The sequence below is a fragment of the Pseudophryne corroboree genome, chromosome 1 (assembly GCF_028390025.1).
Source record: "Pseudophryne corroboree isolate aPseCor3 chromosome 1, aPseCor3.hap2, whole genome shotgun sequence".
NCBI lineage: Eukaryota > Metazoa > Chordata > Amphibia > Anura > Myobatrachidae > Pseudophryne > Pseudophryne corroboree.
The window spans coordinates 230,341,758-230,365,066 of record NC_086444.1 but is presented as its reverse complement, the minus strand read 5'-3'; the positions used below and the strand labels follow the sequence as shown (position 1 = coordinate 230,365,066).

Below are 23,309 nucleotides of genomic sequence, written 5' to 3'. Positions count from 1 at the left end.
CCTGATTTGTACATTCACCTCTGGATTATGCGCTGTAATTAATTAAACTGGACATCCTAGCTGGGCATTTAAAAACCCTTGCAGTGAGTGGGGGTGATTCATGTCCATCTGATTTTGCATAGAGAGATTATTATAAATTGTTTCAGCCACAGAGGGCATTGGACAGGAATCTTCATGAACTTAATGTGGAATGCCATGTCTCACCATTATGACAAATTCTAAATAAAAAGTGAAATGCTCGTGCAGCTGTATGCATGGTGCCACTTTATCACAAGACAATTACTGTATGTTGCTAAGCATGTGGTGGCCTCACAATTTAAAGGGCAGCAGGAGGTAAGTGGCATCTGTAAGTTTCTCCAGGCTCCAGAGATACTGTAGGTGTCACTCTCTCAGCGTGGTACACAGGTAGACTATTGTTACGATGTGTCTATAGGAGAGTTGTTCCTTCCATGTGGATGCAGTGCACAGTATACATACAGTAGAAGTGAGACATAGCTACTACTGTAAGTAAGCAGCACAGAGGCCAGTGCGAGATCCTGTCTCACACCCTGTACAGAGCAGCGGGCACAGCTGACACTATGGCCATAACTGATGTAATCACTTCTCATTGTGTAGAGGGCGGCAGTGGGTGAGTCTCTAGCATGTACTGTGACACCGGCTCTGCTCACACTTACATTACACATCTATCTGCCTGGGGAACTACTGTAGTGTACTGCAGCCTTCCGGCTGACGGGCAGGGGGCGGGGCTTGTGGCGAGCTTTCTGATTGGTAGCCTCTAAGATGCTAATGACGACTGTGAATGAGCGAGCGCTGCCATTGGCTGTAGTGGAACTGCCGATGCTTGGCCGGCGGCTCAGTTAGTATCCAGTCACTGTTGAGCTGTCACCCGGCCGGTGAGGACACGGTATGTGCTGCTGCTGTATTTGGTTATTTATGGTATTTCACTGCAGTGCCGCATCCAGGCTGGTCCCGGCGCATTATGCCAGTCTTGCTGGCGGTATGCTGGGACATGTAGTTCCACCACAGCTGGGTCAGGGTTTTATGGTTAGTTGTGTGATTTTATACATTATAATGGGCTGTGTCGCTTGTAGGATACGGTGTCTATAGAGGACAGGTAGCAGTATCTGGAATAAGGACAGCAGTGTGATCTGTGCATTGCTGCAGCCATCCTGTCAGGGTAAATCAGGTATACTGTACAAGCCTGTTCCTGTACTGTGATCATGTATGCTTATCAGGAGTACAGTAAGTACAGTATAGCGAGTCCCAGCATTTTGATGGAAAACATGGGGACTGTTCTAGGAGATACTGGATGTACATGATCTCTGCCAGCCCTTACCGTGTCCGCACCCATTACTGCCCATCCTTTCCAGCTACACTTGGCAGATGACTTACAGGTACATTCAGTCAGGGAATTAAAATGCTTGTGCTACATCACAGGTGGTTTAAAGGATATGACATGCAAGTGCTATTATTATCTATTATTTATAAAGCATCAACATATGACACAGCACTGTACATCAGGGTGTAGTCATACAAACATGATAAACAGTGACATGAAACGTACGGTAAGGTAAGGATGACAGAGCTTATAGACAAGAGGCTGGAGAATGTACCTCATTTTTTATTGACTCACCCTTTAAAATTACCCTTACGCCACCCTAAGTTATAGTTTAGATATACTGGGGTCAACTCAGTTAGGGCGAGTTGCCATTGTAATGGCATATAAACATTGGCAACAGCAGTAAAACTCACCCCCCTCGTCGCCCAATCTCACCCTGAATGCACTTATTTTTGTATGCAGCCCTATGGGGCTACAAACAAAGATCTGCAAATCCGGCGGTACCGTAAGTGCAGCATATAGCCCATGTACTCGCCGTGGTGAGAACATCGCCCCTAATTGAATTGACCTGACTGTTTGCACTTGTATGGAGAGGTGCAGCAATGCTAATTTAACATTAAACTTGTCTTATTGACTAGCAGCAATTAGGTAGCTGTCATATAATATAACTTGTATATAGTGGTTCAGAAGAATCCGGATATACTGTAATACCCTACACCAGTGATGGACAACAAGTAGTCCTAGGGCTTCATGTAGTTCTCCAGGCCTTCTCTGTGGCCCCAGCTCTTTCCTGCTCCGTTGTCAAATTTGTCTGTTATGGCTTTGACACTTGTGTACGTTATTACAGATACATGTTTCTTACATTGAATAAATGTATTGGTTTTATTACTGAGATAGAGGGAAGCCCAAAGTGCATCAGGTTGTATCACTACCCTGGACTGACAATTGACCAGGCATTGACCAGGTGTGCTTTGTACAGATATGTCCACATACACCTTTCCCCAATTAAGCCGTATGGCCAAATCAGCCATCCAGTTTAATCTGCAACATAGCTACTTTATTCTGCTCCTTTAAACAAATTATTTTGTGAAAAAAAAAAAAAAAAAATCCATCCGATCGCTACTTATGGTGGAGCGTCTTAGTCATGCTAAGAATTCTGTGCCAAATAAAGCTATGGGAGAGGTGTAATGGGACACATCTGTATGTTCCTTTTGAAGGACCTTTCAGATGATGTTAACTTTTTAATGTTTGATGTTTTTATACTTTCTAGAAACATGGGTGACCAGATTGATGTATCATCGACGTCCACACAATTGCAAAACACACTGATTCAGTACCACAACATTCCAGATGATGAGTGGAGTGTAGCTAAGAAATCAGTAAGTTTCCTGGCTTACGGCATTTGTTCTTACTCTACAACACTGTTCTACATACTGTACAGTACTGTTCTAATGCTGGATAAATGTTATCTTCTACTGTAGTCCTGTGTCACCACAAAACTTTGTTCTTACATACTTTTTTTTATCAGAGATTGTAGATGTTGTGTCTGCATCTGAACAGGACTTTTACCCCAAATAGTCATAAATGCCTCTAGAATTATCATGCTCATGCTATCCCAGGATTACTTTTATCTGTATGGTGCTCTACATATGCTCTTGTTACTAAAAAGTAATTGCAATAAATAGAAAGTGAACTCGATCTCTCCTTTTGCAATTAGTCTGTGTATAATATAGGGACTTTTGGATGCACACAAGTGTATTCACCTTTATAGTGCTACCAATACACCTAACTCCTTGGCACAGCCTAGGTCTTAATGCCAAGAAACCAATTTAGCCCCCAGTCCCTGGTACACTGGAAAGTGTTCCACAGTTATTTCTTTTAACTACATCACTGATGATTTTTTTTGCCAAAGTGTAATCAGAAATTGACGATTATTAAATATTTTAAGTTAAAAACATAAAAAATGTATTTAAATATTTAAATGGAAAAAAATATGTCTAGAGGGTGCCTTGTACCCCTCGTGACCATAGGTCCTTATTGTAACATTTACACACATACACACACACACACACACACACACACACACACACACACACCCCGCCCCCTAGTTGCAACAGACCCCAAGTGTTATTATCCTATACCCCTCCAGTGGTGATTAATCCCCAGTAACATAACCCCCCACATCCATCAGTGTCCTTAGGTCCCCTTTACATGTATTTTCTGCCTAGGGTCAATATTCCTTTATGTGCTATTACAATACCCCTAAAGTGGCATTTGATCCCCCAGTGACAGTACACACCACTTCATTGCTAATGTAAATGTCAAAGTTTGGGAGGTTGGACATAAATATGTTAGTAAATACTAATGATTTTCTATAAAGGAAAGTGTATTTTAGATGTACTTGCTCTTTGAGAATTAGTCAGGGGGTTCTTCCATATGTTTCTGTTCTCTGTCACAAATTGATTACCCCACCACCACGACACAGTATACAGTATGCTTCACTCTACTGCCACCCACATTTTGTCTGTCACACAGGCCTACCTGACCACTGAGCCATGTCCTGTGGTGACTGCCTGAAATGCCATCTGCCTTAATACAGGTTGAGTATCCCTTATCCAAAATGCTTGGGACCAGAAGTATTTTGGATATCAGATTTTTCCGTATTTTGGAATTATTACATACCATAATGAGATATCATGGTGATGGGACCTAAGTCTAAGCACAGAAGACTTTTATGTTTCATACACACATTATACACACAGCCTGAAGGTAATTTTAGCCAATATTTTTAATAAGTTTGTGCATTAAACAAAGTGTGTGTACATTCACACAATTCATTTATGTTTTATATACACCTTATATACACAGCCTGAATGTAATTTAATACAATATTTTTAATAACTTTGTGTATTAAACAAAGTTTGTGTACATTGAGCCATCAGAAAACACGGGTCTCACTATCTCACTCTCACTCAAAAAATTCCGGATTTCGGAATATTCCGGATTTTGGAATATTTGGATATGGGATACTCAACCTGTACTGCCGTCTGACTCCACTGCTCACTTAGACAGACCTGCCTACCCAAACTGACCCCCATCATTCCCTCCCTTCTATACCTCCCGCCTAGCCTACTCACTCACTGTCACTCCTTCCCAACCTGCCATATCTCCCCTGACTCTTTCTACTTCCCTGACCCTTTCTACTTCTGTGTGCTCTATTCCATTTTATTTGTTACTCACTCCTATTCTATCTTACCTCCCTTGTTCGCCTTCTCCCCCCCATCCTTCCCTCCCAATATCCCTACAGTGTCCCATTTGCACCTGTTGTATGTCATTGCCTCTTCCTACAAAATTGTTCTCACAAGCAGGGTCTTCTCCAGCTGTTATCTATTGTGTGTCCTGTATCTTTCTACACCATGTGTCCCCTTATGTATGATGCTGAATTTTCCTGTGTGCCCTGCGATTTATTCTGTTCATTTCATTCATACATCTGTTATTCTGCTGAACTGTACCCACGTTCCTGTCATAATGTTTTTAGGTTAGTTCATAATTTAGGTTATACCTTCTGTCTACATTTCTTTAAAAAAAATGAAATCACTCAATACTTTACAATACAGTTGTCTGCGCTCCAAATATATACAATACAGTAATGAATCACACTTGTAAATTCTCTTATATAACGATACAGGTAAAGCTGTTTATAGTACAGCAAATATATATATATATATATATATATATATATATATTTCTCTAACGTCCTAAGTGGATGCTGGGGACTCCGTAAGGACCATGGGGAATAGCGGCTCCGCAGGAGACTGGGCACATCTAAAGAAAGCTTTAGGACTATCTGGTGAGCACTGGCTCCTCCCCCTATGACCCTCCTCCAAGCCTCAGTTAGATCTCTGTGCCCGAACGAGAAGGGTGCACACTAGGGGCTCTCCTGAGCTTCTTAGTGAAAGTTTTAGTTTAGGTTTTTTATTTTCAGTGAGACCTGCTGGCAACAGGCTCACTGCATCGAGGGACTAAGGGGAGAAGAAGCGAACTCACCTGCGTGCAGAGTGGATTGGGCTTCTTAGGCTACTGGACATTAGCTCCAGAGGGACGATCACAGGCCCAGCTTGGATGGGTCCCAGAGCCGCACCGCCGGCCCCCTTACAGAGCCAGAAGGCAGAAGAGGTCCGGAAAATCGGCGGCAGAAGACGTCCTGTCTTCAACAAGGTAGCGCACAGCACTGCAGCTGTGCGCCATTGCTCTCAGCACACTTCACACTCCGGTCACTGAGGGTGCAGGGCGCTGGGAAGGAGCGCCCTGAGACGCAATAAAAACACCTTGGATGGCAAAAAATGCATCACATATAGCTCCTGGCCTATATGGATGCATTTAACCCCTGCCAGAATCCATAAAAAAGCAGGGGAAAAGTCAGCGAAAAAGGGGCGGAGCCTATCTCCTCAGCACACTGGCGCCATTTTCCCTCACAGCTCTGTTGGAGGGAAGCTCCCTGGCTCTCCCCTGCAGTCACTACACTACAGAAAGGGTTAAAAAAGAGAGGGGGGCACAAATTAGGCGCAGTATTAACTATACAGCAGCTATAAGGGGAAAAACACTTATATAAGGTTATCCCTGTATATATATAGCGCTCTGGTGTGTGCTGGCAAACTCTCCCTCTGTCTCCCCAAAGGGCTAGTGGGGTCCTGTCCTCTATCAGAGCATTCCCTGTGTGTGTGCTGTATGTCGGTACTTTTGTGTCGACATGTATGAGGAGAAAAATTATGTGGAGACGGAGCAGATTGCCTGTAATAGTGATGTCACCCCCTAGGGGGTCGACACCTGAGTGGATGAACTGTTGGAAATTACGTGACAGTGTCAGCTCTGTATAAAAGACAGTGGTTGACATGAGACAGCCGGCTACTCAGCTTGTGCCTGTCCAGACGTCTCATAGGCCGTCAGGGGCTCTAAAGCGCCCGTTACCTCAGATGGCAGATATAGACGCCGACACAGATACTGACTCCAGTGTCGACGGTGAAGAGACAAATGTGACTTCCAGTAGGGCCACACGTTACATGATTGAGGCAATGAAAAATGTTTTACACATTTCTGATAATACGAGTACCACCAAAAAGGGGTATTATGTTCGGTGAGGAAAAACTACCTGTAGTTTTCCTGAATCTGAGAAATTAAATGAGGTGTGTGATGATGCGTGGGTTTTCCCCGATAACAACTGATAATTTCTATAATGTTATTGGCATTATATCCTTTCCCGCCAGAGGTTAGGGTGCGTTGGGAAACACCCCCTAGGGTGGATAAAGCGCTCACACGCTTGTAAGGGCTCTACCCTCTCCTGAGATGGCCGCCCTTAAGGATCCTGCTGATAGAAAGCAGGAGGGTATCCTAAAATGTATTTACACACATACTGGTGTTATACTGCGACCAGCAATCGCCTCAGCCTGGATGTGCAGTGCTGGGTTGGCGTGGTCGGATTCCCTGACTGAAAATATTGATACCCTAGATAGGGACAGTATATTTTTGCCTATAGAGCATTTAAAAGATGCATTTCTATACATGCGTGATGCACAGCGGAATATTTGCCGACTGGCATCAAGTCTAAGTGCGTTGTCCATTTCTACCAGTAGAGGGTTATGGACACGTCAGTGGTCAGGTGATGCGTATTCCAAACGGCATTTGGAAGTATTGCCTTATTAAGGGGAGGAGTTATTTCGGGTCGCTCTTTCAGACCTGGTGGCCACGGCAACAGCTGTTAATCCACGTTTGTACCCCAGGTCGCCTCTCAACATGAGAAGACGCCGTATTATCAGGCGCAGTCTTTTCATGGACAAGCGGGCAAAAGGTTCCTCATTTCTGCCCCGTGACAGAGGGAGAGGAAAAAGGCTGCAGAAATCAGCCAGTTCCCAGGAACAGAAACCCTCTCCCGCCTCTGCCAAGCCCTCAGTATACGCTGGGGCTTTACAAGCAGAATCAGGCACGGTGGGGGGCCCGTCTCAATGAATTTCAGCGCGCAGTGGGCTCACTCGCAAGTAGACCCCTGGATCCTTCAGGTGATATCTCAGGGGTACAAATTAGAATTCGAGACGTCTCCCCCTCGCCGTTTCCTAAAGTCGGCTTTACCGATGTCTCCTTCTGACAGGGAGACAGTTTTGGAAGCCATTCACAAGCTGTATTCCCAGCAGGTGATAATCAAGATACCCCTCCTGCAACAGGGAACGGGGTATTATTCCACACTGTTGTGGTACCGAAGCCGGACGGCTCGGTGAGACCGATTCTAAATCTAAAATCTTTGAACACTTACATACAGAGGTTCAAATTCAAGATTGAGTCACTCAGAGCAGTGATTGCGAACCTGGAAGAAGGGGACTACATGATGTCTCGGGACATCAGGGATGCTTACCTTCATGTCAAAATTTACCCTTCTCACCAAGGGTACCTCAGGTTTATGGTACAGAACTGTCACTATCAGTTCAGACGCTGCCGTATGGATGGTCCACGGCACCCCGGGTCTTTACCAAGGTAATGGCCGAAATAATGATATTCCTTCGAAGGAAGGGAATTTTAGTTATCCCTTACTTGGACAATTCCCTGATAAGGGTAAGATCCAGGGAACAGTTGGAGGTCGGTGTAGCACTATCTCAGGTAGTGTTGCGGCAGCACGATTGGATTCTCAATATTCCAAAATCGCAGCTGGTTCCGACGACTTATCTTCTGTTCCTAGGGATGATCCTGGACACAGTCCAGAAAAAGGTGTTTCTCCCGGAGGAGAAAGCCAGGGAGTTATCCGAGCTAGTCAGGAACCTCCTAAAACCGAGCCAAGTCTCAGTGCATCAATGCACAAGGGTTCTGGGTAAAATGGTGGCTTCCTACGAAGCAATCCCATTCGGCAGATTCCACGCAAGAACTTTCCAGTGGGACCTGCTGGACAAATGGTCCGGGTCGCATCTTCAGATGCATCAGCGGATAACCCTGTCACCAAGGACAAGGGTGTCCCTCCTGTGGTGGTTGCAGAGTGCTCATCTTCTAGAGGGCCGCAGATTCGGCATTCAGGACTGGGTCCTGGTGACCACGGATGCCAGCCTGCGAGGCTGGGGAGCAGTCACACAGGGAAGGAATATCCAGTGCTTATAGTCAAGCCTGGAGACATCACTTCACAAAAATATCCTGAAGCTAAGGGACATTTACAATGCTCTAAGCTTAGCAAGACCTCTGCTTCAAGGTCAGCCGGTGTTGATCCAGTCGGCCAACATCACGGCAGTCACCCACGTAAACAGACAGGGTGGCACAAGAAGCAGGAGGGCAATGGCAGAAGCTGCAAGGATTCTTCGCTGGGCGGAAAATCATGTGATAGCACTGTCAGCAGTATTCATTCCGGGAGTGGACAACTGGGAAGCAGACTTCCTCAGCACGACCTCCACCCGGGAGAGTGGGGACTTCACCCAGAAGTCTTCCACTTGTTTATAAACCGTTGGGAAAAACTCGACAGGTATTGCGCCAGGTCAAGGGACCCTCAGGCAATAGCTGTAGACGCTCTGGTAACACCGTGGGTGTACCAGTCAGTGTATGTGTTCCCTCCTCTGCCTCTCATACCCAAGGTACTGAGATTGATAAGATGGAGAGGAGTAAGCACTATATTCGTGGCTCCGGATTGGCCAAGAAGGACTTGGTAACCGGAACTTCAAGATATGCTCACGGAGGATCCGTGGCCTCTACCTCTAAGAAGGGACCTGCTCCAGCAAGGACCCTGTCTGTTCCAAGACTTACCGCGGCTGCGTTTGACGGCATGGCGGTTGAACGCCGGATCCTGAAGGAAAAACGGCATTCCGGATGAAGTTATCCCTATCCTGATCAAAGCCAGGAAGGATGTAACCGAAAAACATTATCACCGCATTTGGCGAAAATATGTTGCGTGGTGCGAGGCCAGTAGGCCCGACGGAGGAAATTCAACTGGGTCGATTCCTACATTTCCTGCAAACAGGAGTGTCTATGGGCCTGAAATTGGGGTCCATTAAGGTTCAAATTTCGGCCCTGTCAATTTTCTTCCAAAAAGAACTAGCTTCAGTCCCTGAAGTTCAGACGTTTGTAAAAGGGGTACTGCATATACAGCCTCCTTTTGTGCCTCCAGTGGCACTTTGGGATCTCACTGTAGTTTTGGGTTCCAAAAGTCACATTGGTTTGAACCACTTAAATCTGTGGAGTTAAAATATCTCACATGGAAAGTGGTCATGCTGTTGGCCCTGGCCTGGGCCAGGCGCGTGTCAGTATTGGCGGCTTTATCCTGAAAAAGCCCTTATCTGATTTTCCATTCGGACAGGGCGGAATTGAGGACTCGTCCTCATTTTCTCCCTAAGGTGTTTTCAGCGTTTCACCTGAACCAACCTATTTGTGGTGCCTGCGGCTACTAGGGACTTGGAGGACTCCAAGTTGCTAGACGTTGTCAGGGCCCTGAAAATATATGTTTCCAGGACGGCTGGAGTCAGGAAATCTGACTCGCTGTTTATCCTGTATGCACCCAACAAGCTGGGTGCTCCTGCTTCTAAGCAGACTATTGCTCGTTGGATTTGTAGTACAATTCAGCTTGCACATTCTGTGGCAGGCCTGCCACAGCCAAAAATCTGTAAATGCCCACTCCACAAGGAAGGTGGGCTCATCTTGGGCGGCTGCCCGAGGGGTCTCGGCTTTACAACTTTGCCGAGCAGCTACTTGGTCAGGAGCAAATACGTTTGTAAAATTCTACAAAATTGATATCCTGGCTGAGGAGGACCTTGAGTTCTCTCATTTGGTGCTGCAGAGTCATCCGCACTCTCCCGCCCGTTTGGGAGCTTTGGTATAATCCCCATGGTCCTTACGGAGTCCCCAGCATCCACTTAGGACGTTAGAGAAAATAAGAATTTACTTACCGATAATTCTATTTCTCATAGTCCGTAGTGGATGCTGGGCGCCCATCCCAAGTGCGGATTGTCTGCAATACTGGTACATAGTTATTGTTACCAAAAAATCGGGTTATTGCTGTAGTGAGCCATCTTTTCTAGAGGCTCCTCTGTTATCATGCTGTTAACTGGGTTCAGATCACAAGTTGTACGGTGTGATTGGTGTGGCTGGTATGAGTCTTACCCGGGATTCAAAATCCTTCCTTATTGTGTACGCTCGTCCGGGCACAGTATCCTAACTGAGGCTTGGAGGAGGGTCATAGGGGGAGGAGCCAGTGCACACCAGATAGTCCTAAAGCTTTCTTTAGATGTGCCCAGTCTCCTGCGGAGCCGCTATTCCCCATGGTCCTTACGGAGTCCCCAGCATCCACTACGGACTATGAGAAATAGAATTATCGGTAAGTAAATTCTTATTATATATATATATGTGTGTGTGTGTGTACTAGGTGATTCATTGCGCCCTACGGGCAACTCTTCACATCATCGGAAAGAGGGGTTGCGCCCCCTTATCCCTTGCAAGCCCTTGGGGCGTGCAATATTTTTATTTTTATTATATGGAGTATTACCTCCAATCTTCATTTTGTGAGTGCTTAAATATTGCACAGACAAAGGCAAGATTTCATCATCAGCATACGATTCCTCATCCCCATCAGTGTGTACATCCTCTGCCGCTGGTGGGAGCAAGGCGGATGCATGGGTTCCGCGGGTGGAGGAGGGGGTCTGGAGCCACTTCGGGTGGGGCAGGGCCGGTTCCGGGGGTGCCGCGAGTGGGGGAGGGGCAGGTGGGGGGCAGGGGGTCCGGAGCCACCGCGGTTGGGGGAGGGGTGGCTGCGGTGGTGACGCGGATGGGGTAGGGAGGCGTTGGTGCTGGCAGTGGGAGAGGTGCGGGTAATGCTTCTCCCGCTTCTCCTCCTGGAAGCAGCTAAGCTGCTGACCTTTGTTGGCACTCCCTTCAGCAGTCGGTGAAGGCGACTGTGGCCGAGCCAGGCACCGCAGCTTCCCCCCCAATGGCGAGTCCCTCTGCAGCCGAGTGGAGTCCAGGGAACACACAGCAGGCAAAGGGCAGAGCCTCCCATTGGATGTAACCTGTGTGGGAGGGCATTTCTCGGCCAATCAGCTGTGGGCTGGGTGTGATAGACCTGGCGCTAACCCAATGAGAGCTCCTAGCCACGCCCAGCGTTAGGAAATGAGTCACAGAGTCACAGATCTGGGCAAATATATAGGAGATGTTTCCATTATCAAATGGCCTATTTTTTTTTTTTTTCACCCATTGGTTTGCATTTTATGAGTTGCAATGCATATCAACTAATAACATTTGCCTTCACTTCTGTATTTTCCAGAGTGACGTAACGGTCTGGCGTAAACCATCTGAAGAGTTTGGTGGTTGCCTGTGAGTGTTTACCAAAGGTGTTTTATTTAGCATGTTACCTACATGTTTTTCCTAAATGTTTATGGGTAGACAATCTGCGTCTAATTCATGTTTGTATGCATTGGCCGATGTTAACATAACGGTGCTATTATTGGCAAACTGCGCATGTGTTGCAATCGCAATGCAATGCGCAATGCACATACCTGCCCGTACTGAGAACTTTGTTGCAGAGTGACTGACAGGAAGAGACCGTGTGGAGATGTTAATGGAGAGTTTAAGTGGATTGGTTGGAGAAACACAGGTGTGCCATGGCCATTTTCAGGGTGTGTGCCTTCTTATGGCTGCGTGATCGAACACGCAAATACATGGCGTCTGAGTCACTACTGCTGTGGCCAGTCTGCGTAACCATAGACCAACCCTTAGCTCCGATGTTCTCTGTAAGTGCGCATAGTCCACTAATTGTACACAATTGTGATTGAGCTTGTGATGAGTCTAGTGGGCGTCTCTTATCATCCCTGGGCGGCAGCTCCACTCGACAACATTAGCAGCTTCCTAGCCTAGAGAATTGTAATTGCACTTGCGTACAAACATGAATTAGGCCCACTGTGGTAGTCTGGGTTGTCTGCTTGAGTGAAATGCTACAGTTATTGGGTCAAGGAGGAATTTCATTTAATAGCAAGTTGCAGTAAGTGTGTATATATATATATATATATATATATAGCAAAATTGAGTCGGCACTCGCATGCTGTCAAACACTGCTGCTCCGGTGCCCTCCCTGAGACACTTGGACCCTCGTATATAGCATATATGGGCGGCACTCGTGAGGCTTTCAATCGACGAATAAAGAGACGAACAGCGTCTGCGTGTCAACGTTTCAGTCTATTTGACTTTTTTCAAGAGCAACTTACAACAAGTGAAATCTTACCTTAAATAGTGAAAAGCCGTCCTGGCCGCCATGACCGCCTCTCAGTCGCCGCGAGGCCCCTTCCGATGACGTCATCGCGCTGGTCCCCGTAGCTTGCTGCCGCCTTCCGTCCGTCACCTCACCTCTGCCCTGCTCGTGACAACTTCCGGCGCCGGCTGCCTGGAACGCAGACACGTGACCTTTCAGCGGAGGGGATAAAGGAGACTGGTGGTGGCCATGGTGACCTGTAAACAGCAACAACAACACGTGAACATTACTGATAAAAGTGCATCAAATTAACATCAAAAAGAATGGAATAAAAAAGAATTGAGTAAAACTTGAGTGTGCATGGATTAATGACAGTAATCAAATATGAAAGAGTGTTGTATACAAAGTCTGCTGACCGAGCTACATAAGATACAGCGGGCAAAACACATTTAGGTGCCCCTGTAATAGTAAAAAAGACGTGAAAAAAATGTGTAAAAGTGGAAAGCGGCGTACCGCCTGTTAGGTAATAATAGAAAAATATAATAAAATTAAAATCCTCCTAGGAGGAAATTTCGTGTAGGAAACACGAAAAATGAGTGCTGGTAACTGATACATAAATCTAAATAAGTACAGCCTCGATTGGCAATGCCAAACTTAAAAATATGACTATTGTATAAGTGTACCCTCTACGAAGAACTGCCATATTGTAGAATATCCTGCTGAGGGATGTAACACAGGAAGTTAAATGTATTAAGATGAAATCTTAAAAAGACCTTCATTTTACTGAGACTCTACTGCTAGCCATGTGTTCTGCTAAAGAAAGGCATTCAGGGTAAAGAGAACATTGTATAGAGAGAAGTCTCGTTGGGCATTAATCATCTGACTCTGACTATGTCGCTGAATGCTACACATTCAATGTGTCTAATATGTTACACTAAATGCTGAGAGCTCATGGACTCTGTAGTGTTACAAGAAGAAAGAAAATGATAGCGACTCATTTAGACCAAAAGGTGTAATTGAGTTCATTCTGTGGATCCATTTCGCCTCTAATTGGAGTAATTTCTTGTCTCGGTCTCCGCCACGTATGGACACAGGTACATGATCGATCAGTTTATACACCAAAGATGATAGCGGATGCTTCCTTTCCTTGAAGTGCCGTGCCACTGGCTGATCTACGGGCTTGCCCTCCAGTGCCTGCCGTATGGCAGAGCGGTGTTGGTTCATCCTTTCTCTTAAGGTGCAAGAGGTCTTCCCGATGTACACCAGACTGCACGGACACCGGATCATGTATACAACGTATCTGGTGGTGCACGTGAGAACATATTTGATGGCGATTTTCTTCCCAGAATATGGGTGTGAGACATAATGTCCTGTTCCCAAATACCTGCACGTTGTGCAGCCGATACAGCGATAACAACCCGCTTTTTTAGTGAGGAAGTGAGAGGTACTCCCTTGTATTGGAGTTACAACATTATTATGAACCAACCAGTCCTTCAAATTTTTATTTCTTTTGTAGCCCATCATAAGTCTAGAACCTGTGAGAGATGGTAAAGTCTGGTCAGTGTTGACAATGGGCCAATATTTTTTGACCACTGAGTTTATTGTGCTTGATCCAGTATTATAATTGTTAACAAAGATGGTTGTCTTGGTGGTCCTCTTCCCCCTCTGTTCTCGTTTGTTCAACTGTGTCCTATCCAATTGCATCACTTTTGTTTTGGCTTTGGCTAGAGCCAACTTATCGTACCCCCTGGCTTGAAATTTCAGGATCATCTTGTCAATCTCCAATGATGCTTGTCCCGCATCCATTGTTATTCTACAGATGCGTAAAAACTGTGAGTACGGTAACCCCAGTTTCTCTGACGTCCTAGTGGATGCTGGGAACTCCGTAAGGACCATGGGGAATAGCGGCACCGCAGGAGACAGGGCACATCTAAAGAAAGCTTTAGGATCACCTGGTGTGCACTGGCTCCTCCCCCTATGACCCTCCTCCAAGCCTCAGTTAGATTTTCTGTGCCCGACGAGAAGGGTGCACACTAGGGGCTCTCCTGAGCTCTTTGTGAAAGTTTTAGTTTAGGTTTATTATTTTCAGTGAGACCTGCTGGCAACAGGCTCACTGCATCGAGGGACTAAGGGGAGAAGAAGCGAACTCACCTGCGTGCAGAGTGGATTGGGCTTCTTAGGCTACTGGACATTAGCTCCAGAGGGACGATCACAGGTTCAGCCTGGATGGGTCACCGGAGCCGCGCCGCCGGCCCCCTTACAGAGCCAGAAGAGCGAAGAGGTCCGGAAAAATCGGCGGCAGAAGACTTTCCTGTCTTCAGATAAAGGTAGGCGCACAGCACCGCAGCTGTGCGCCATTGCTCTCAGCACACTTCACACTCCGGTCACTGAGGGTGCAGGGCGCTGGGGGGGCAGCGCCCTGAGACGCAATAAATCGATAGAAAACCTTTTATGGCTAAAATAAATGCATCACATATAACTCCTGGGCTATATGGATGCATTTAACCCCTGCCAAAACATACAAGAAAACGGATGATAAGGACGCCGAGAAAGGGGCGGAGCCTATCTCCTCAGCACACTGGCGCCATTTTCCCTCACAGCTCAGTTGGAGGGAAGCTCCCTGGCTCTCCCCTGCAGTCACTACACTACAGAAAGGGGTTAAAAAAGAGAGGGGGGCACAAATTAGGCGCAGTATAAACAATACAGCAGCTATAAAGGGAAAAACACTTATATAAGGTTATCCCTGTATATATATAGCGCTCTGGTGTGTGCTGGCAAACTCTCCCTCTGTCTCCCCAAAGGGCTAGTGGGGTCCTGTCCTCTATCAGAGCATTCCCTGTGTGTGTGCTGTGTGTCGGTACGTTTGTGTCGACATGTATGAGGAGAAAAATGATGAGGAGACGGAGTAGAGTGTCTGTAATAGTGTTGTCACCCCCTGGGGGGTCGACACCTGAGTGGATGTACTGTTGAAATTGCGTGACAGTGTCAGCTTTGTATAAAAGACAGTGGTTGACATGAGACAGCCGGCTACTCAGCTTGTGCATGTCCAGACGTCTCATACAGGGGCTCTAAAGCGCCCGTTACCTCAGATACAGACGCCGACACGGATACTGACTCCTGTGTCGACGGTGAAGAGACAACCGTGATTTCCAATAGGGCCACACATTGCATGATTGAGGCAATGGAAAAAGTTTACACTCTTCTGATAATATAAATACCACCAAAAAAAGGGGTATTATGTTTGGTGAGGAAAAACTTCCTGTAGTTTTCCTGAATCTGAGAAATAAAATGAGGTGTGTGATGATGCGTGGGTTTCCCCCCGATAACAATTGATAATTTCTAAAAAGTTATTGGCAGTATACCTTTTCCCGCCAGAGGTTAGGGTGCGTTGGGAAACACCCCCTAGGGGGGATAAGGCGCTCACACGCTTGTAAGAACAAGGGCTCTACCCTCTCTGGAGATGGCCGCCCTTAGGGATCCTGCTGATAGAAAGCAGGAGGGTATCCTAAAATGTATTTACACACATACTGGTGTTATACTGCGACCAGCAATCGCCTCAGCCTGGATGTGCAGTGCTGGGTTGGCGTGGTCGGATTCCCTGACTGGAAATTTGATATCCTAGATAAGGACAGTATATTATTGCCTATAGAGCAATTAAAAGATGCATTTCTATATATGCATGATGCACAGCGGAATATTTGCCGACTGGCATCAAGTATAAGTGCGTTGTCCAATTATACCAGTAAAGTGGTCAGGTGATGCGGATTCCAAACGGCATTTGGAAGTATTGCCTTAAAAAAAAGGGGGATGTACCCCAGGTCGCCTCTCAAAATAAGACGCCGTATTATCAGGCGCAGTCCTGGTTGGCAAGCGGACAAAAGGGTTCCTCTTTTCTGCTCGTGACAGAGGGAGAGGAAAATGGCTGCAGAGATCAGCCAGTTCCCAGGAACAGAAACCCTTTTCCGCCTCTGCCAAGCTCTCAGTATGACGCTAGGGCTTTACAAGTTCAGGCACGGTGGGGGCCCGTTCTCAATGAATTTCAGTGCGCAGTGGGCTCACTCGCAAGTAGACCCCTGGATCCTTCAGGTAATATTTCAGGGGTACAAATTGGAATTCGAGACGTATTCCCCTCGCCGTTTCCAAAAGTCTGTTTTACCGACGTCTCCCGCTGACAGGGAGGCAGTTTTGGAAGCCATTCACAAGCTGTATTCCCAGCAGGTGATAATTAAGGTACCCCTCCTGCAACAGGGAACGGGGTATTATTCCACACTATTGTGGTACCGAAGCCAGACGGCTCGGTGAGACCGATTTTAAAATCTAAAATCTAAAATCTTTGAACACTTACATACAGAGGTTCAAATTCAAAATTGAGTCACTCAGAGCAGTGATTGCAAACCTGGAAGAAGGGGACTACATGATGTCTCGGGACATCAAGGATGCTTACCTTCATGTCAAAATTTACCCTTCTCACCAAGGGTATCTCAGGTTATGGTACAGAACTGTCACTATCAGTTCAGACGCTGCCGTAGGGATGGTCCACGGCACCCCGGGTCTTTACTGAAGTAATGACCGTAATGATGATATTCCTTCGAAGGAAGGGAATTTTAGTTATCCTTTACTTGGACGATTCCCTGATAAGGGTGAGATCCAGGGAACAGTTGGAGATCGGTGTAGCACTACCTCAGGTAGTGTTGCGGCAGCACGATTGGATTCTCAATATTCCAAAATCGCAGCTGGTTCCGACGACTTGTCTTCTGTTCCTAGGGATGATCCTGGACACAGTCCAGAAAGAAGGTGTTTCTCCCGGAGGAGAAAGCCAGGGAGTTATCCGAGCTAGTCAGGAACCTCCTAAAACCGAACCAAGTCTCAGTGCATCAATGCACAAGGGTTCTGGGTAAAAATGGTGGCTTCCTACGAAGCAATCCCATTCGGCAGATTCCACGCAAGACTTTCCAGTGGAACCTACTGGACAAATGGTCCGGGTCGCATCTTCAGATGCTTCAGCGGATAACCCTGTCACCAGGGACAAGGGTATCCCTCCTGTGGTGGTTGCAGAGTGCTCATCTTCTAGAGGGCCGCAGATTCGGCATGCGGGACTGGGTCCTGGTGGCCATGGATGCCAGCCTGCGAGGCTGGGGAGCAGTCACACAGGGAAGGAATATCCAGGGCTTATGGTCAAGCCTGGAGACATCACTTCACATAAATGTCCTGAAGCTAAGGGCCATTTACAATGCTCTAAGCTTAGCAAGACCTCTGCTTCAAGGTCAGCCGGTGTTGATCCAGTCGGACAACATTACGGCAGTCACCCACGTAAACAGACAGGGTGCCACGAGAAGCAGGAGGGCAATGGCAGAAGCTGCAAGGATTCTTCGCGGGGCGAAAAACCATGTGATGGCACTGTCAGCAGTTTTCATTCCGGGAGTGGCAGTTTTCCTCAGCACGACCTCCACCCGGGAGAGTAAGGACTTCACCCAGAAGTCTTCCACATGATTATAAACCGTTGGGAAAAACTCGACAGGTATTGCGCCACGTCAAGGGACCCTCAGGCAATAGCTGTAGATGCTCTGGTAACACCGTGGGTGTACCAATCAGTGTATGGGTTCCCTCCTCTGCCTCTCATACCCAAGGTACTGAGATTGATAAGATGGAGAGGAGTAAGCACTATATTAGTGGCTCCGGATTGGCCAAGAAGGAATTGGTAACCGGAACTTCAAGAGATGCTCACGGAGGATCCGTGGCCTCTGCCTCTGAGGGGGGACCTGCTCCAGCAGGGACCTTGTCTGTTCCAAGACTTACCGCGGCTGCGTTGACGGCATGGCGGTTGAACGCCGGATCCTGAAGGAAAAAGGCATTCCGGATGAAGTCATCCCTATCCTGATCAAAGCCAGGAAGGATGTAACCGCAAAACATTATCACCGCATTTGGCGAAAATATGTTGCGTGGTGCGAGGCCAGTAAGGCTCGACGGAGGAAATTCAACTGGGTCGATTCCTACATTTCCTGCAACAGGAGTGTCTATGGGCCTGAAATTGGGGTCCATTAAGGTTCAAATTTCGGCTCTGTCAATTTTCTTCCAAAAAAGAACTAGCTTCAGTCCCTGAAGTTCAGACATTTGTTAAAGGGGTACTGCATATACAGCCTCCTTTTGTGCCTTTAGTGGCACTTTTGGGATCTCCAGGTGGTTTTTGGGTTCCAAAAGTCACATTGGTTTGACACACTTAAATCTGTGGAGTTAAAATATCTCACAGAAAAAGTGGTCATGCTGTTGGCTCTGGCCTGGGCCAGGCGCGTGTCAGAATTGGTGGCTTTATCCTGTAAAAGCCCTTATCTGATTTTCCATTCGGACAGGGCGGAATTGAGGACTCGTCCTCAGTTTCTCCCTAAGGTGGTTTCAGCGTTCACCTGAACCAAACCTATTGTGGTGCCTGCGGCTGCTATGGACTTGGAGGACTCCAAGTTGCTAGACGTTGTCAGGACCCGGAAAATATATGTTTCCAGGACGGCTGGAGTCAGGAAATCTGACTCGCTGTTTATCCTCTATGCACCCAACTAGCTGGGTGCTCCTGCTTCTAAGCAGACTATTGCTCGTTGGATTTGTAGTGCAATTCAGCTTGCACATTCTGTGGCAGGTGTCACGATCCGGGTATCTGGACGCCATTACTTACCCTTCAGATGCCTCCTAAGGCGGGCTCAGCGTTCCAGGACCGGATTCCGCTGTTCCTGAGTTTCCACATGCAGAGTGGTCTTTTCATCAGCCGCGGCCTCCGCTGTGCCCGCGTGGTTAAATGTGCATCTATCAGCCTGGCGTCTCCTGTCTCCGGTGGCCGGCGCCGCCATTACTGTTTCCCAGACCACATGGATTACAAACCAAACTTCCCTCCAAGTGTCTGCATGGGCGCAGCCATCTTGGATTCTGTCATCTGATCATTTCCACCAATCTGCTGTCTGTGTTGTTGATTTGCATAATTGCCTAGCCAACCCCTTCCTTGCTGCAGGTATAAGTAAGCTGTACCTGAGCAAGGAAGACGTCAGTGCTTTGGTTGTCAAACCTAGTTCCTGTTTGTCTCTCTTCTATGATTGTCTTCCAGGTTCCAGCTCCTGTCTCAAGACTTCCACCATAGAGACCCGCACCAGCATTCCACCTGCGGTGTAGCCTGACTCTCCAATCCATTGTGGATTCATCTGTTTCCAGCTACAACACTACCTGCTTCCAGCCTCAGCTTCCAGCAGAGTACAGCTTCCCTTAAAGGGCCGGTGTCCTTTCTACACTTTACCACTCTCCACCGGAATTATTATTTCTCCGCTCTCAAGTTCTACATTTCAGTTCACATTTCATCGCTCCCAAAGTTCATTTATTATTTAACTGGTTCCAGCCAGTATCCACTCCGTGCTAACAACAGTCTGGTTCCAGCCAGTATCCACAGCAGCTGTTTTACCTTCAGCAACCCAGCTCTTCCTGGAACACCAGCTGGTACAATCCTGGGTTATCTCCATTGCTACAGCTGGGCCTGGTAAGGACTTTCCATCTAGAAGATCATAAGAACTATCTCACACTACCAGTGCCCTGTGGCTCCTGCCATGCTGTAGTACTCAGGAACTGTATTTATTCTTTGCTGACTTTTACGTTTTCTTTTATTGCTGCTGTGATGCGGAGTTGTCATAATAAACATCATTGACTTTTATCTAAGTTGTCGTGGTCACGCCTTCGGGCAGTTATTATTCATGTTACTTACATGTCCAGGGGTCTGATACAACCTCCCAGGTTCCGGTACATCTCAGCCCCTACAACTGAGGCTGCCTCCCGTCAGCTCAGGCCCTCAGTTGTGACAGTAAGCACTGACCTAATGAATCCAGCCGGAGACCAGGATCAAGCGGCCAGGCCGATGCAAGAACTGGCAGCCCGACTAGAACATCAGGAGGCTGCACAGGGCCACATCATCCGCTGTCTCCAGGATCTCTCTACTCGGCTGGATGGGATTCAGACAACTCTCCGTGGATCAGGCGCGTCTGGTGCGTCAACCACAGTGACTCCAGCTATAACCCCACCCACCTTACCCATTTCTGCTCCACGTCTTCATCTTCCAACGCCAGCAAAATTTGACGGATCTCCAAGATTCTGCAGGGGATTTCTCAACCAGTGTGAGATTCAGTTTGAGCTACAACCTGGCAATTTTCCCAGTGACCGTACAAAAATTGCCTACATTATTTCTCTTCTCAGTGGCTCAGCCCTTGATTGGGCATCACCGTTATGGGAGAGGTCCGACACCCTGCTATCTTCTTACACTGCATTTGTGTCAACATTCAGGCGCATCTTCGACGAGCCAGGCCGGGTAACTTCAGCTTCGTCTGAGATTCTCCGTTTACGCCAGGAATCACGTACTGTAGGACAATATCTTATACAGTTCCAGATCCTGGCATCCGAACTGGCATGGAACGACGAGGCCCTGTATGCTGCATTCTGGCATGGTTTATCCGAGCGTATTAAAGATGAGTTAGCTACCAGAGACTTACCCTCCAAGTTAGATGAGCTAATCTCACTTTGTACGAAAGTTGACTTACGTTTCAGAGAGAGAGCAACTGAGCGTGGAAGATCATCTGCTCCAAAATCTTCTACTCCTCCTCCTCGCCAACTGTCACCAACTACAGATGAACCCATGCAAATTGGCCGTTCCCGTTTAACTCCTGCTGAGCGCCGAAGACGTCTCTCTGAGTTTCTCTGTCTGTATTGTGCAGCTCCGTCTCACACCATTAATGCCTGTCCCAAACGTCCGGGAAACTCCAAATCCTAGCTCGCCAAGGAGAGGGCCGGCTAGGAGTAATGATCTCCTCTCCATCTCCTCAAGATTGTAACCTCCCAGTCTCGCTTCAAGTTGCTCAACGTTATCAGAACGTCATTGCCCTCCTGGATTCCGGAGCAGCTGGGAACTTTATTACTGAAGCCTATGTTAAACGGTGGTCCCTACCCACCGAGAGACTTCCTTCGTCCTTTTCCTTAACTGCTGTGGATGGCAGTAAAATTTTTGATACAGTTATTTCTCTAAGGACTCTACCAGTTCGTCTGAGAGTGGGAGTTCTTCATTCCGAACTTATTTCATTTTTAGTGATTCCAAGAGCCACACATCCTGTGGTCCTGGGCCTTCCATGGCTCCGTCTTCACAATCCTACAATTGATTGGACGACTACGCAAATCCTGGCATGGGGTTCCTCCTGTACTAAGACATGTTTGTTTAAAGTGTTGCCTGTCTGTTCTTCCTCCCCCAGGTCGTCTGATGTTCCACCTCCTCCATATCAAGATTTCACGGATGTGTTCAGTAAAGCTTCTGCTGATATCCTTCCTCCTCATAGAGAATGGGACTGCCCGATTGATCTCGTTCCAGGGAAGGTTCCACCTCGAGGCCGAACTTATCCGTTGTCTCTCCCCGAGACACATTCTATGGAGGAATACATTAAAGAGAACCTAGCAAAGGGGTTCATTCGACCTTCTTCTTCTCCAGCCGGCGCAGGCTTCTTTTTTGTAAAGAAGAAAGATGGTGGTCTGCGGCCGTGCATCGACTACAGAGGTTTGAACGACATTACCATCAAGAACCGCTATCCTTTACCCCTGATTACTGAGCTCTTTGACAGAGTTAGCGGAGCTACCATCTTTACAAAGCTGGACCTGAGAGGTGCATACAATCTCATCCGGATCCGTGAGGGTGACGAGTGGAAGACCGCATTTAACACCCGTGACGGACATTATGAGTACCTCGTCATGCCCTTCGGATTGAGCAATGCTCCAGCTGTCTTCCAGCATTTCGTCAATGAGATCTTCAGAGACATTCTATACCGTCATGTCGTGGTCTATCTAGATGATATCCTCATTTTTGCCAACGATTTAGAGGAACATCGTTTCTGGGTAAAGGAGGTTCTGTCCCGTCTCCGTGTCAATCATCTCTACTGCAAATTAGAGAAATGCGTCTTTGAAGTCAAGTCCATTCCGTTTCTAGGGTACATTGTGTCCGGTTCCGGACTAGAGATGGATCCTGAGAAACTACAAGCAATCCAGAATTGGCCGGTACCCTTAACCCTCAAAGGGGTCCAGAGGTTCTTAGGGTTCGCCAATTATTACCGAAAGTTTATACGAGACTTTTCCACCATTGTGGCGCCTATTACTGCTTTCACCAAGAAGGGTGCTAACCCGTCCAAGTGGTCTGAAGAAGCCATGCAAGCTTTTCATCTTTTAAAACAGAGGTTCATCTCTGCACCTGTCCTGAAACAGCCTGACATCGACTCTCCTTTCATCTTAGAGGTGGATGCCTCCTCCGTTGGAGTAGGAGCGGTGTTATCTCAGAGGGCTAAAGATGGTCATTTACATCCTTGCAGTTTCTTCTCACGGAAGTTCTCCCCAGCGGAGCGCAACTATGCCATTGGCGACCAGGAGTTGCTAGCCATCAAGCTCGCTCTAGAGGAGTGGAGATATCTGTTGGAGGGAGCTTCTCATTCAATCACCATCCTTACAGACCACAAGAACCTTCTATATCTAAAAGGCGCACAATGTCTCAACCCTCGTCAGGCCAGATGGGCACTTTTCTTTTCCAGGTTCGACTTTAAACTCCAGTTCTGTCCGGGCTCTCAGAATCGCAAGGCCGATGCCCTTTCCCGCTCATGGGAGCAAGAAAATGAGTCAGAGTCTTCAGACAAGCATCCTATTATAAATCCGTTGGCATTCTCCACGGTAGGGATGGACTCTACGCCCCCATCAGGGAAAAGTTTTGTGAAGCCGACACTAAGGAAGAAG

At 47.2% G+C, this 23,309-nt stretch overlaps 1 protein-coding gene across 5 annotated transcripts in view; it reads left to right on the top strand.

Annotated features, from left to right (window-relative positions):
• Nucleotides 1–23,309, top strand: part of STARD4 (StAR related lipid transfer domain containing 4) — a 60,856-nt gene that overhangs the window by 4,471 nt on the left and 33,076 nt on the right. For 2 of the 5 annotated variants that reach the window (XM_063964116.1, XM_063964118.1), the window contains exon 1: nucleotides 2,632–2,718. Coding sequence is in view for 2 of the 5 variants with exons in the window: in XM_063964114.1 (XP_063820184.1) it covers nucleotides 2,610–2,718; nucleotides 11,613–11,662 (159 nt within the window). In the remaining 3 variants the exon portion in view is untranslated. Of the gene's footprint in view, nucleotides 1–818; nucleotides 905–2,609; nucleotides 2,719–11,612; nucleotides 11,680–23,309 lie in introns of those variants that run through there. The other 3 variants (XM_063964115.1, XM_063964114.1, XM_063964117.1) reach the window with 3 other exon arrangements.